This window comes from Jaculus jaculus, chromosome 8, assembly GCF_020740685.1.
Source record: "Jaculus jaculus isolate mJacJac1 chromosome 8, mJacJac1.mat.Y.cur, whole genome shotgun sequence".
In the NCBI taxonomy this organism is placed as follows: Eukaryota; Metazoa; Chordata; class Mammalia; order Rodentia; family Dipodidae; genus Jaculus; species Jaculus jaculus.
In genome coordinates, this window is record NC_059109.1 from 59,661,787 (window position 1) to 59,676,274 (window position 14,488).

The 14,488-nt window shown below is 41.5% G+C and overlaps 1 protein-coding gene across 1 annotated transcript; it reads right to left on the bottom strand.

Moving 5' to 3' along the window:
• Positions 1-907: 907 nt before the first annotated feature.
• On the bottom strand, positions 908-10,160 carry LOC101612158 (olfactory receptor 4F15-like). Its single transcript, XM_004672537.2, has 2 exons — positions 10,148-10,160; positions 908-1,857 (listed from the first exon to the last, which is right to left on the bottom strand). Exons 1-2 carry the CDS (start codon positions 10,158-10,160, stop codon positions 908-910), a joined length of 963 nt encoding a protein of 320 aa, XP_004672594.2.
• Positions 10,161-14,488: the final 4,328 nt, after the last annotated feature.

Below are 14,488 nucleotides of genomic sequence, written 5' to 3' on the forward strand. Positions count from 1 at the left end.
GAGGGTGTCTACGTGTGCAATCTTTTTATTAAAAAATTAATAAATTTAAAAGTGAGGCAATTCAGAATACAGAATAGTATTGTGTAACAAGCCAATCCACGGCCCTCTTTGTCAAGTAAAAGATCAGAAAAACATGGAAACAGTTTAGGTTAATATTTTTTGCCTACAAAGATGGTTATAAACAGGGAAATCTTGTGTGCTGGTACTATAACTAGTAAGTACAGCATCTGTGGATGGTTATAGTGCTACTGTGAGTGGATGACCCTCAATAGGTTCAGAGGTTTTATTCATTCTGTAACTTGGATATCCAGCTGCCTAGCTGGAAGAATTGCTACTGGAGGTGGATCTAGAATTCCAGTCTAAAGATATGAGATATGCAAAGTGTCTGAGTTCTGCCTGAGGTTCCTGAAGTGTGATTTCTTGTGCTGCTGGTGGATGCTTTTATCTGACTGGAGCTGTATAAAGGAAACCAGCTTCTTCTGCCACTGTGGAAATTCCCCTGGATCTGTAAACTTCAATAAATCCCTTCCTCCATACCTGTGCCTGGATTGGAAGTTCCTCTCAGCAACCTGAAGTTGACTACGGCAGTTATGATCAGGGAAATCTTGTGTTCTGGTACTGTGAGTAATAAGAGCGGTGTCTGTGAGGACAGTGTTTCTTTGGGTTCTTATCGATAGCTTAGACAGGAAATGTTAGAGATGTTGAGCTTTCTGATCAACACTCTTTTTAAAATATTTTTATTCATTTATTTATTTGAGAGAAAGAGAGGGAGAGAGAGAGAACTCCAGATGCATGCGCCTTGTGCATCTGGCTTACATGGGTACTGGAGAATCGAACCAGGATCCTTTGGCTTTTCCGGCAAATGCTTCAACTGCCAAGCCATCTCTCCAGCCCTAATACAACACTCTTAAAGCAGTTTTGGGAAACTCAACATTTGGCTGAATATCCTCCTTATTGCCATCTTCATGTCTTTGTTCCTAAAAGTGTAGATGACAGGGTTCAGAAATGGGGTAATTATTACATCAAAAATGGCAAGGAATTTATCTACAGGTACTGTGAGGAATGGCCATGAATATACAAAGATACATGGTCCAAAAAATAAGATTACCACTATGATGTGAGCTGACAGTGTAGAAAGGGCTTTGGACAAGCCATCTGAAGAATGTTGCCAAACAGTGACCAAGATAAATACATAGGAGATAATCAAAATGCAAAAAGTTCCTAGAGAGATAAAGCCACTGTTGGCAGTGACCATGAACTCCAATCTGTAAGTGACAGTGCAGGCAAGCTTAATAAATCGAGGAAGATCACAGTAAAAACTGTCCACTTCATTGGGGCCACAGAATGGGAGGTTTGCAACAAATACAGTTTGAATCAGTGAGTGCATGATCCCAATGGTCCATGCCCCCATCAAGAGTAAAACACATGTTCTAAAGTTCATGATGATCAGGTAATGGAGAGGCCTACAAATAGCAATGTACCGGTCAAGGGCCATGGCAGTAAGCAGCACCATCTCTGTTCCCCCAATAACATGAATGAAGAACATCTGAGTAATGCAGCCTTGAAAAGAGATTACCTTTCTCTCCTTGAAAAGATCAGAAATCATCTTTGGGACTGTGATGGAGGAAACCCACATGTCAATGAAGGAGAGGTTGGCCAGTAAGAAGTACATGGGAAAATGTAAATGAGAGTCAGAAATCACTGTGAGCACAACGAGGAGGTTTCCTAGTATGCCTGCCATGTAGAACATAGAGAAAACCAGAACAAGGACAAGGTGTATCTCCAGAGAACTGGTGAGTCCCAACAACACAATCTCAGACACCATCGAGTAATTTCCATCCCCCATGGTCTCAGTTACTTCAGGCTCCAAATATTCCTGAAAGAACATGAAAATAAGGAAGCACAATAAGGGCTAGAGAGATTTCTCAGTGGTCACAGCCACTTGTCTGCAAAGACTGACAACCTGGGTTTGATTCCCCAGTACCCACTTAAAGTCAGATACACAAAGTGGCTCATGCATCTGGAGTTCATTTGCAGTGGCACCAGGGCAGGACACTCCCAAGGGACTTGCTTCCCACTGGATCAGAACAGGGCAGGAAGACCCTTGACAGCTTGTCTGCAATACCTATTGGACAATGCTTAAGCGCATACTCTCTTTGTCTCTCTCTCTCCCCCTCTCTCTTTCTCTCTCTCTTTTTAATTTTTTCTTGTTTATTTTTATTTCTTTATTTTTTTTATTTTAAAATGTTTTTTTTTTTATTTATTTATTTGAGAGCGACAAACACAGAGAGAAAGACAGATAGAGGGAGAGAGAGAGAATGGGCGCGCCAGGGCTTCCAGCCTCTGCAAACGAACTCCAGACGCGTGCGCCCCCTTGTGCATCTGGCTAACGTGGGACCTGGGGAACCGAGCCTCGAACCGGGGTCCTTAGGCTTCACAGGCAAGCGCTTAACCGCTAAGCCATCTCTCCAGCCCTATTTCTTTATTTGAGAGGGTCAGAAAGACAGAAAGAGAAAGAGGCAGAGAGGGAGAGAGAGACAGAATGGGCGTGCCAAGGCCTCCACCCACAGCAAACAAACTCCAGATGCATGCACCACCTTGTTCATCTGGCTTACATGGGTCTTAGGGGATTGAGCCTCAAACCAGGCCCTTATGCTTCACAGGCAAACACTTAACCGTTAAGCCATCTCTATAGCACCTCTTCCTCTCTCTCTAAAATAATTAATTAATTAATTAAGAAAGAGAGAGAAGGAATTACCAGCTGTATCATTCAGAGTTCCATAAGAACAGAAGAGCTACTAGGAAATGACATGTTAAGGGATCGGTTATAGGAAGTTGACTTACATTATCATGGAAGCTGGTTCATCAGTCTTAGAGTTCATTTATGTTATGCTACAGCTTGAAGTCCACAAGGCAGGCAGATGGGGAAGGGAGACAGAAGTAAAGATGGGGTGCACTAGAATTAGCCAGAGCCCAAAAGCAAGATCTAAAATCTACATGGATAAAAATAGAGTCAGATATCATTTCCTCTGACCTTGACATGAGTGTACTGCAGAAGGTAATGTCCCTTGACTTAGAGATAAGCAGAAATCCAGCTGTCCTTGAACCCATGAACCTGTAAGAGAGTCCCAAGAAGCTTATGGTAATTGTCCCTCATGATGATGAGGTGACCTGGAAGATAGAAGGCAACATGTGCTTCACTTCTACTCTCCAAATTTTGAAATATAAACTCCTGTAGCTCCCCCCACCACTAGTTAGAAACATGAAAATGGAGATTCTGAGAAATAAAACTCAACCTAACCAACTTAGCACAACAAATGCCATCAAACTAGCCCTTTTGTCAATTAAAACTAAAATAAAACAAAATAATAAGATAAATGTCTGAGTAAGGGAGAAAATCAATAAATTTTGGAAATTTTCCTTTTCTTTTTTCTCAAACCACTGTCACAGTAGCACGTAAGTAGATCTGGCAAAGGTGGCTCCAGGGACTGTCGTGTCACTCTTTCTTCAGCTTTCCTTGTTATTACTGACTCTAAATTCACATCATGGATTCTCCTGTGGCACCAGGGAGCCATTTCAAGTGAGAAATGTAAAATAAATAAATAAAATAAAATAAAAACCAGTAGAGTTTAAATATGAAAGGAACACAAAAGTACCAAGTGTTGGTGTATAGAAACAAACTATCGCCTCCATTACCCTCCAAGGACTTCCAAATGACAAAGAATTTGGGAGTTGACCTCCTTTCTCCAAGTCCAGGTATTTCAGGATTACTCTGGGATTAAGAATTAGTCGAGGGGCTCTGGATATGGCTCAGCAGTTAAAGGTGTTTGCTTGCAAAGCCTGCAGGCCTCAGTTCAATTCCCAGTACCCACATACATCCAGTTGCACAAAGTGACACATGCATCTAGAGTTCATTTTCAGAGGAAATACGTCATGGCATTCTCTCTTTCTTTCTCTCTCTATCTCCTTGCAAATAAATAAAAATATTTTAAAAGATTTGCTAATTGAAAGTTGTATCTGAAGGTTCATCAAAAAAAGCAGAGAAGCATAAAAGTTAAGTTACAGACCTACAGAAGGAACCTAACTTCTAAGTCTAGCTGAAATTCTAGGACATAGGCAATAGAAAAGATACAATGGCTGGAAACTTCAAAATTGATGGAAAGTGTCATTCTACAAATTCAAATTTCCAATAAAACATAATAATATGAACTAAAGAAAGCATACCTAGACAAATCATGTGGCACTGATGGTGCTGCCATATGCAGCAGCCAACACGAACTCTGCTGGATGTGTGAACACCTGTCCCCACTTTGCTCTGTAGCCCTTAGACAATTCTCCCTCTCTCTCTCACACACACACTTACTTTCACTCCCCCACATAAAAAAGGCCAGTCTGTTGGGCTGGCCTCAAAAAATAATTTTTTTTTTAGTTAGTCTGAAAGCAAGTTAATCTAGTAATATTTGAGACTTGCAGAGCACTTGCCCAACATACCCAAGGCCTGAGTTTAATCCCTCACATTGCAAAAAAAAAAATCAGGCTGGAGAAATTGCTTAGTGGTTAAGGTGCTTGCCTGTAAAGCCAAAGGACCTCAGTTCTGTTCCCCAGGACCCATGTAAGCCAGATGCACAAGGTGGCACATGCATCTGGAGTTCATTTGCAATGGCTGGAAGCCCTGGTGTGCCTGTTGTCTCCCTTCCCCTCTCTCTCTGTCTCTCTCCCCATCTCTCTCTCAAATAAATAAATAAAGATAAATAATATAATATAAATAAAATTCTGCCGAGGCCATACAATTAGAAACAAAAAGAGAGAAAAATACAGAGTCTCTCAAAAACAACCTCTTAGCAACTAAACAAATAGGAGAATAAAGTATGTCATAGTAGCCAAATAGGAACAAAGGTGAGGCAGAGATAACTGGTCATAAATTTCTGGAACATTAGAAATGGATGAAATCATAACGAAGATATGAAGACTTACCTTTGCAAAATAAAGAATCTTAACTTAGAGAGGAGAAATAAATAAAAGCTATATATAACAACTTTTGCAGCAAAATGAATAGTTCTGATGGGAGAATTTTAACTGCCTCTTAGAAACTATACTATCAATAAATTGTATAACATTAGCTTTTCAAAGAGATATATGAAATTATTTCTGTCTCCTACTGACCTTTTTCTCATTTGACCCTGTCACTATCAAATACAGGCAGAAGAAATATAAAAGCCAAGGGAAGGCTGGAGAGAGAGAGTTTAGCTGTTAAGGCACTTGCTTGCAAAGCCTAAGGACCTATGTTCTACTCTCCAGATCCTAAGATGCACAAAAGTAGGCAAGCACAAAGTCGCACATATCCACTAGGTGACACACACATCTGGAGTTCGATTGCAATGTCTGAAGGCCCTGGTGCACCAATTCTCTCTCTCACTCTTGCTGTCTCACATACAAAAAAAAAAAAAAAAGTCCAGTCTGTTGGGCTTGCCTCAAAGGAAAATACACCTTAAAAAAAAACCAAGAGAGGGCTGGAGAGATGGCTTAGTGGTTAAGCGCTTGCCTGTGAAGCCTAAGACCGCAGTTCAAGGTTTGATTCCCCAGGACCCACGTTAGCCAGATGCACAAGGGGGCGTACGCGTCTGGAGTTCGTTTGCAGTGGCTGGAAGCCCTGGCGCACCCATTCTCTCTCTGTCTCTCTCTCTCCCTCTCTCTCTGTCACTCTCAAATAATTAAACAAAAATGAACAAAAAAAATTTTTTTTAAAAAACAAGGGAAGATCACCATGTTTAATATGGTACAGTTTCAACATGAGATATAAAATAAAATAAACATTTTTCCATAATTTATTTGGAATCTAGTTGGAATGAAATGGGATTTGGGGAAAGCCCAAAAGTAAGAATTATGAAATGAGTTAGACTGTAGCTGCCTAATAGATACACAGGAAGAACTAATTATTGGGCTGGGGAGATGGTTTAGTAGTTAAAGGAACCTGCTTTCAAAGCCTGCTGGCCCAGAATCAATTCCCCAGGACCCACGTAAAGCCAGATGCACAAAGTGGCACATGCATCTGGAGTTTGTTTGCACTGACAAAAGGTCCTGGTATGCCTATTCTCTCTCTCTCTCTCTTTCCCTCTCTCTCTCTCTCTCTCTCTCTCTCTCTCATTCTCTCTCTATCTCTCTTTGTTTGCAAATAAACGTATGTATGTATGTATATATGTATGTAGATACATATTATTTTATGGCAATAGACTGATCTTTATTAGAATAAAGACTAGAGAAGGACTGCAAACCTCTTTCCTGGACTTGAGGCAACAGTGGTTCAGACACAGCTGAACTGGACTTTTTTTTAACTTTTTTGACATCATACAAGAGGAGAGAGAATGGGTCTGCCAGTGTCTCCAGCCACTGCAAACAAACTCCAAAAGTATGTGCCACTTTGGACATCTGGCTTATGTGGGTCCTGAGAAATCAAACCCAGGACCTTAGGCTTTGCAGGCAAGCACCTTAACCACTAAGCCATCTCTCCACCCCTTTTTAACTTTTTTATTGACAACTTCCATAATTATAGACAATAAACCACGATAATTTTCTACCCTCCCCCACTTTCTCCTTCAAAATCCACCCTCCAACATATCCCTTCCCCCTCTCAATTAGTCTGTCTTTTATTTTGATGTCATCATCTTTGCCTCCTATCATGAAGGTCTTGTGTAGGTAGTGTCAGGCACTGAGAGGCCATTTTATACCTGGAAGATTGCATTGTAAGTAGTCCTACCCTTCCTTTGTCGCCTACATTCTTTCCACCACCTCTTGGAAGGTGATGATAGAGATGTCTCGGTGTGTATTTAAAAGAAGAAGGCCCCCAACACCTCAGCACTGAAGCAGACCAAAAATGAACCCAACATGGCTCAGGGAAATCTTGCGGAAGAGGGGGCGGAAAGAATGTCAGAGTTACATGTTGGGTCATGATTTGCAGAGACATTTATCATACCAATAACTGGGGGCTAACTCCACAATGCACGACCCATTTTCATTAACAAGGAGGGTCTAATGGGAGGGGGTAGATCACAGATGAGCCTAAGTAATGGTACCAAACTGTATTTACTGAAAAGAAAACTAATAAATTAAATTTAAAAAAAAATAAATAAAATAAAAGAAGAAGAAGAGGAAGGGGAAGAGGAAGAAGAAGAACTTGTCTACCCAAATGGATATACCATTCCAACAAGCCTCTGGATCTCAGCATTGTCTATCTCAAACTTACCTGCAGCAAAAGTCTTTAAAACTTTCTTTTTCTCCTTTTGTTAAAGCTACCCTTTCTGGGCTGGAGAGATGGCTCAGTATTTAAGGTGCTTGCCAGCAAAGCCAGTTTCAATTCCCCAGTACCTATGTAAAGCAAAATGTACAAGGTGGCACCTGCCTCTGGAGTTTGTTTGCAATGGCTAGAGGCTGTGGTGCATCAATTCTCTCCCTCTCCCTCTCCCTCTCCCTCTCCCTGTCCCTATTCCTCCCTCTCTCTCTCTCTCTCTCTCTCTCTCTCTCTCTCTCTCTCTCTTGTGTTCTCACTCTCACTCTTTGTACTTTTTTTTCTCTCATAAATATGAAATAATAAAAACTGCCCTTCCTCATAAAATAGTCTGTCCCATTCTTCTAAAATACTGCTCATTTTTGCATCCTAATAAAAGCCTTCGCAATTCTCCTAGCTATAACGGAAAACCTGCCCTCTCCTTTCCAAGAGCACTTTGTACTTTGCACAGGATCCTTTGCCTGTGGTTTGTAAAGTTGCTTGTGTGACTTGCTCCCTTCATCTCCAGGTGCTAGCAGACAACTTTCCTCGGGTAGTGGGGGCCCGCACTGTGAGAAATTGCAGAAGGGGCAGAGGCAGGAGTATCAAAAGACAACTTTTCTGCATGATTCATTTGTGCCTTCATGCTCAGATACAGGATATTTTGAGAGGACAGAAGACTACAAATCTTTACTACATTAATTCAAATTAATTCCTTCACAATCTTGAGTGGTTGTTTAAAACAAAATACCTTAGAGAATAAAGGAGACATAAAGAAAAGAAACTGAAAATGTGAAATGGAAAAGGACAACTAGAGAAAAAGGAACAAGAAATGGGCAAAAACAAGGTAACAGAGAGAATCATGCACAGCCCTGGGGAGATGGCCCAGTGGGTAAGGCATTCACCACCGAAGCCAAGTACCCAAGCTCAAACTTCAGATCCCACCTACAAAGCCAGGTGCCCGAGGCTGGAGAAATGGCATAGCCAGTGAGTCCTACACAAGTGTGAGAGCCTAGGAGGGCCTAACCATCTGCATTTGATTCCTCAGCACGCACATAAACGTCGAGGTGTGGCCATCCATGTATATTACCTTAGCCTTTGGGACGCAAAGAACAGAGAATCAATGGACCTACAAGCTCTAGGATCCAGACGCACACACTTGATGTTCGTCTCTGGCCTCAGCAAGCATGTGAATCTGCCACACACAAACCACACAATCACACATGCATACACACACAGCAACCACATACTATACACATGCAAAAAAAAAAAAGTCCTATAATCCCACAGCACTGACAGTGAGATGGGAGATAAACATTAGTTCCCAAATAAGTTGGAAAATGGAAGAATAATCCAAAAATTGTCCCATGACCCCCCACAAATGCACCATGGCATGCATGTGCCCACACTCACATGTATACACACACAAATAAATAAATAATCAAATAACAAAAAAAAGATGGATGGAGAAATGGCTCAGTGCTTAGGTACGATTTCCTGCTAGGAGGGTCTGAAACTGCCCAAGTCCAAATCTCCAGAACATGTGAACAGCTGAGCATGGCCACACTAGCCTATAATCTCAACCCTGTAGACAGCAGACACTAGTGAATTGCTGGGGCTCACAAGTTGTGCAGGCTCGCTAACAACAACTTCCAGAATCATTAAATGACTCTGGCAAAGAAAAATGATGGAGGAGAGCTGACATTCTCCACCAGCCACCACAGGTGAGCCCATCAAGCTCTGCATTGATACATACACCACACACACGCACACACATACACACAAGCATGCACGCACGCACACACCACAGATATTATGCACATGCAATAAAGGAAAGAGAAAGAGGAAGGGAAGGAGTGAGGGAGGAAGGAAGGAGAAGAAAGGGAAGAAGGAAGAGGAAAGAAGGGAGGGAAGGAAAAGGAGAGGATGAAGGAAGGAAGAGGAAAATAATGGTCATAGAATTACCCTAGAAATGGCTTAGCAGTTCAGGTGCTTGCCTGTGAAGCCTAAGGACCCACATAAAGCAGATGCACAAAGAGACACATGCACCTGGAGTTCTTTTTCAGTGGCTGGAGACTCTGGTGTGCCCATTTTCTGTATCTGTCTCTCTCTCTCTCTCTCTCTCTCTCTCTCTCTCTCTCTCTCTCTCTCTCTCTCCAATAAATAAATAAATAAAATAATTCTTCAAAGGAACATTGCAAAAGAGAGGTCAAAAAGGTTGTAATAGTCACATAGTGGGTAGGAATACCCTAAGGCATCATCTTCCCACCTTGCTACCCCACAGAAGGTGACTGAGGCCTTCATGACCCCACAGTGAGGAGAACCCATTGAGGAGGGCTCCCAGGGTAATAGGAGCAGGGACAAGGGGATAAAAGATTATAACCTGTTATAATGTATGTAAAATAATTTTTTTAACTCAGAACAGTTTTAGTTATTAGAATCATTGGCACATGTTTCCTGCAATTGCAAGTGTCACATAAAACAATGGAAAGCATGACAAGGTATCTATTGTGGTGTGTTAATTTGCTAAGCAATGCCAATTTTAAGGATTGGGGTTTGAAATCAAGTTATAATGTAAAGGTTGTTTGAATATTCTCTTATTAAAAGAAAGAGTAGGTACTCTCACTTTTGGTAGAGAATCTTCTCTTTTCAGATGGCATTGACCTTGGGATGACTCAGAAGGTATCATGGTGCTAGAAAGAAGTGACCAGAGTGTACAGTACTGTAATATCTCTATCACACCTTCCAAGACTCAAGATCTAATGCAGAACAGGTGGTGAAAAGAATGTAAGAGCCAAAGGAAGGGTAGGACTCCATACAACATGCTCCCTCCAGCCACAAAATGGCCTGGATATCCATGACCTCACAGTGCCTGACACTACCTACACAAGACCATCATAACAGGAGGAAAAGATGATGACATCAAAATAAAAGAGAGACTGAGATGGAGAGGGGATATGATGGAGAATGGAGTTTCAAAGGGGAAAGTGGGGGGAGGGAGGGTATTACCATGGGATTTTTTTTTATAATAATGGAAGTTGTTAATAAAGATTTGAAAAAAAAAGAATAAAGAAAGAAAGAAAGAGCAGGGCTGGAGAGATGGCTTAGTGGTTAAGATGTTTGCCTGCAAAGCCAAAGGATCCCAGTTCAGCTCTCCAGGACCCACATTAGCCAGATACACAAGGGAGTGCATGCATCTGGAGTTCATTTGCAGTGGCTAGAGGCCCTGGCATGCCCATTCTCTCTCTCTTTTAAATAAACAAATAAATAAATAAAAGAGCAACAAGCTTCCTTTTATAAGGGGAGAGGGCAAAATACAATGGCAAATTATAACAAAATTAAATGTAAATAACCAAGTTTTTAATTTTAAAAAATTCCCCTAAAGTTGTAAAACTGGAGCACAACCAGATAGAAAAATACAATTAAAAAATGCTTAACTCAATTATACTTTTACAGTTTCAAAAGGATCTACCCACACACCCAGCAAAAGGCTTTACGAGGAAAAGCTATTCACACAAAGCCAAGCCCTGAGTTTTCCTTCTCAGAAAATATTCAACAGAAACCTTGATGGATAGAAAATGCCAGGCTCTTAGCTCAGAGCCCACTCTTTCCATCTCTTTTCTAGTGTAACGTGTCCCCAAAGAACAATCCGGCTCTACTTACCCTCCACCTCCACTTTCCACTCTCAGTGCCGTGATGCAGTGTGACTTTCTGCCGCCCATGCCATGAGTTCCAAATTGGAAGAAACTGACATTTTCTCCATATGCCCATCACCTAACACAGTAGTGACAACATAATAGAATTTGAAGCAATCTTTCTTGAATGTTTTTTCAAATGTCTCTACAAACAAAAAAAATCATCTAGCCCAGAAATCAAGTATTCTTGGAATATTTCAGAAAGACTGGGATCCAGTTGAGAGTACTAGAGGGAATATTTGACCTCAGTCAGCACTTTGCATGTGTTCTCCGTGCTGCTTTTTATAACTTACTGAATGTTCCATGTCAAAGGGTAAGTGCGCAGTATCTACCTCTTTGGTAAACACAGCCTGATTTATGTGCTTCTATTTTCTTGGTCCACAAAGCCACCTTCTACAGCCAATAGCAAATATTGTCACCAGCTCTGGTGGGTGTTAGCTTCCAGCTTAATCGGATCAAGAGCTAAATCTAAATATTCCAGCACCGTGTACCGGCCTGCTGCCTCCTGACTCATACTAGTTCTCACAGCATGGACCTTAGTCTTCAATGCCCGTGGTCCTCTTTGCTCTCTGCAGAGTGTTTCTCAACTGCTGTGCTCAGCCCTCTCTCCCTAATACCTTCTTCTGTGCCATCCAGGGTGATTTCAAACTGTGAGTTAGAGGTCAGAAGATGCACCAATGTGATCAGATCTCTTCTGTCCATCAGTCTCATATACCTGTGCTTTAGAAAGTCTGAAATAACAGCATTCTCAGGAAAGTTACACCTGGCATATGGATCTCTTCAAAATTACTCAAGAGCAGAAAAGACATAGCTAATTAAAACAACACAGAGTGTGTGAAAATGGTAACAAACAGGGAAGACCATTTGTGACTCCATTCTGTGCAGGAAATGGTCTCAGAATAAAATCTGATTTTCCCATAGGCACTTAAGAGAAAGTAGTTAACAGGCCACCTAGGAAAAGTGATCCCTCATGAATAAATAAGCTTTGTCAGGTCATTTTCTACCTTTGGGTTTAAAGCAAAGATAAACTTCTAAGATTCAATAAAGTACCTTTTTTCTGTTTTTTGTTGTTGTTTGTTGGTTTGTTTTTAGAAGTAGGGTCTTGCTCTAGCCTAGGCTGACCTGGAATTCATCTCAGCCTGGCCTCAAATTCACAGTGATCCTCCTATCTCTGCATCCCAGGTGCTGGGATTAAAGGTGTATATCACCATGCCCAGCTAAAGGACCTTTTAGTTACATTTTGTGTTTACTTATTTGATAATTTTATACCTATATAATGTATTTTGTTATATTCACCCCTCATTACCCTCTCTAGTCTCCTGCCCACTCTCTGAACCACTTCTTCTCAGCTAGCCCTTCTACTCTGATTTTTCATGACCCACTGAATTTAATTAGAGTTGCTTATATGAGCATGAGTGGAATGTTACTTGCAAGAACTGAGATGACTTACCGTGGCTACACCACTGAAGAAAATATCTTCCCATATCCCAGCAGCCATTAACTGCTAATAGCTCCTCAAGGAGGGGTGGGACTTCATGAGCCCACGAGGCATCCATCCATGTCAGAATGTTGACAGACCTAATCTTAAGCAGGTCTAATGCAGGTCATCAGAGCTCCTGTGAGCTTATAATTGCAATATCCAGATCCTATCTGGAAGACAGTATTCCACAGCCCTCCTCCCCATCCTCTGGCTCGCGTATGCTTCCTACGCCCTCTTCTGTGATGTTCTCTGACCCTTGGAGGGGGTAATATTGATATCCTGTTTAGGACTCAGCACTCAACAGTCCTTTACTATCAATTATCTGCACTCTAGTTAGGTATGAGTCTTTCCAATAACTGCCACCCACTGAAAAAAAGGTACTATGACCAATGTTGAGAGCAGCATTAATCCATGGACATAAACATTTTTTTAAGGCAATTTGATGATCACAGCATGTTCATTTAGTGAAAAGCATTGGTAATTTCCTCCTAGGGCCTCTGACCTCTCCAGCCATGGGCATTAAATCAGGTTTACAGTACCAGGTATGAAATCCCTCCTATGCATCTGGCCTCAAATCCAATCAGAAAGTGGTTGGTTAATACCTAGCTCCATAACAATCACTCCACTATTGCACACTAGTGGACATATCCTGCCTCATAGGCCAGACGTGCAGCACACAGTTTACAACTAAGGCCATTGATGACTTTTTCTCCCGTAGCAGCCTACATAACAATCTGGTATTATGAAAGCTACCCAACAAGGAGGAAGTTCCCAGCTCACTTCCAGATTGGTTTCTGTATGTCATACAGCCAATGTTTGTGGTGCCTTTAACAATATTAATTACATATTTTTATTATTTATTTAAGAGAAAGAGAGAGAGGGAGTGAATATGGGTGTGCCAGGGCCTCCTGCTACTGCAAACAAACTCCAAACACATGTGCCACTTTTTGCATCTGGCTTTATGTGGGTTCTAGAGAATCAAACCCAGTACATCAGGCTTTGCAAGCAAGCACCTTCAACTGCTAAGCTATCTCTCCAGCCCCTAATTAACATTTTTTTTTTTGAGATGGGAACTTACTATGTAGCTCAGGATAGCCTCAAACTGTGCAAACTCCCTGCTTCAGCCTCTTGAGTGCTGAGGCCACAGGCAGGCACCACCATACCCAGCTTCTAATTATTTTTGGAATGAAAATTGTCTTTTTTCTCTTCCATATACATACAAGACAAACACACAAATATGCAATGAATATTTTCTTTCTATTTAACTTTTTATTATTATTTTATGTTAGAGAGAGCAAGAGAGAGAAATAATTGGCACACCAGGGCCTCAACCACTGCAATTGAACTCCAGATGCCTGTGCCACCTACTGGGCTTGTGTGACTTTGCTTGTCTCACCTTTGTGTATCAGGCTAACGTGGGATCTGGAGAGTCAAACATGGGTCCTTAGGCTTCACAGGCAAGCGCCTTAACCACTAAGGCATCCCTCCAGCCTTTTTTTTTAACTTTTTTTTTTAATTTTTTTTTATTTATTTATTTGAGAGTGACAGACACAAAGAGAAAGACAGATAGAGGAAGAGAGAGAGAATGGGCGCGCCAGGGCTTCCAGCCTCTGCAAACAAACTCCAGATGCGTGCGCCCCCTTGTGCATCTGGCTAACGATGGGACCTGGGGAACTGAGCCTCAAACCAGGGTTCTTAGGCTTCACAGGCAAGCGGTTAACCGCTAAGCCATCTCTCCAGCCCTTTTTTTTTTAACTGTTTCTTTTCTTCTTCTTCTTTTTTTTTTAATTTAATTTATTAGTTTTCTTTTCAGTAAATACAGGCAGTTTGGTACCATTATTTAGGCTCATCTATGATACACCCCCTCCCATTAGACCCTCCTTGTTAATGAAAATGGGTCGTGCATTGTGGAGTTAGCCCCCAGTTCTTGGTATGATAAATGTCTCTGCAAATCATGACCCAACATGTGACTCTGACATGCTTTCCGCCCCCTCTTCTGCAAAATTTCCCTGAGCCATGTTGGGTTCATTTTTGGTCTGCTTCAGTGCTGAG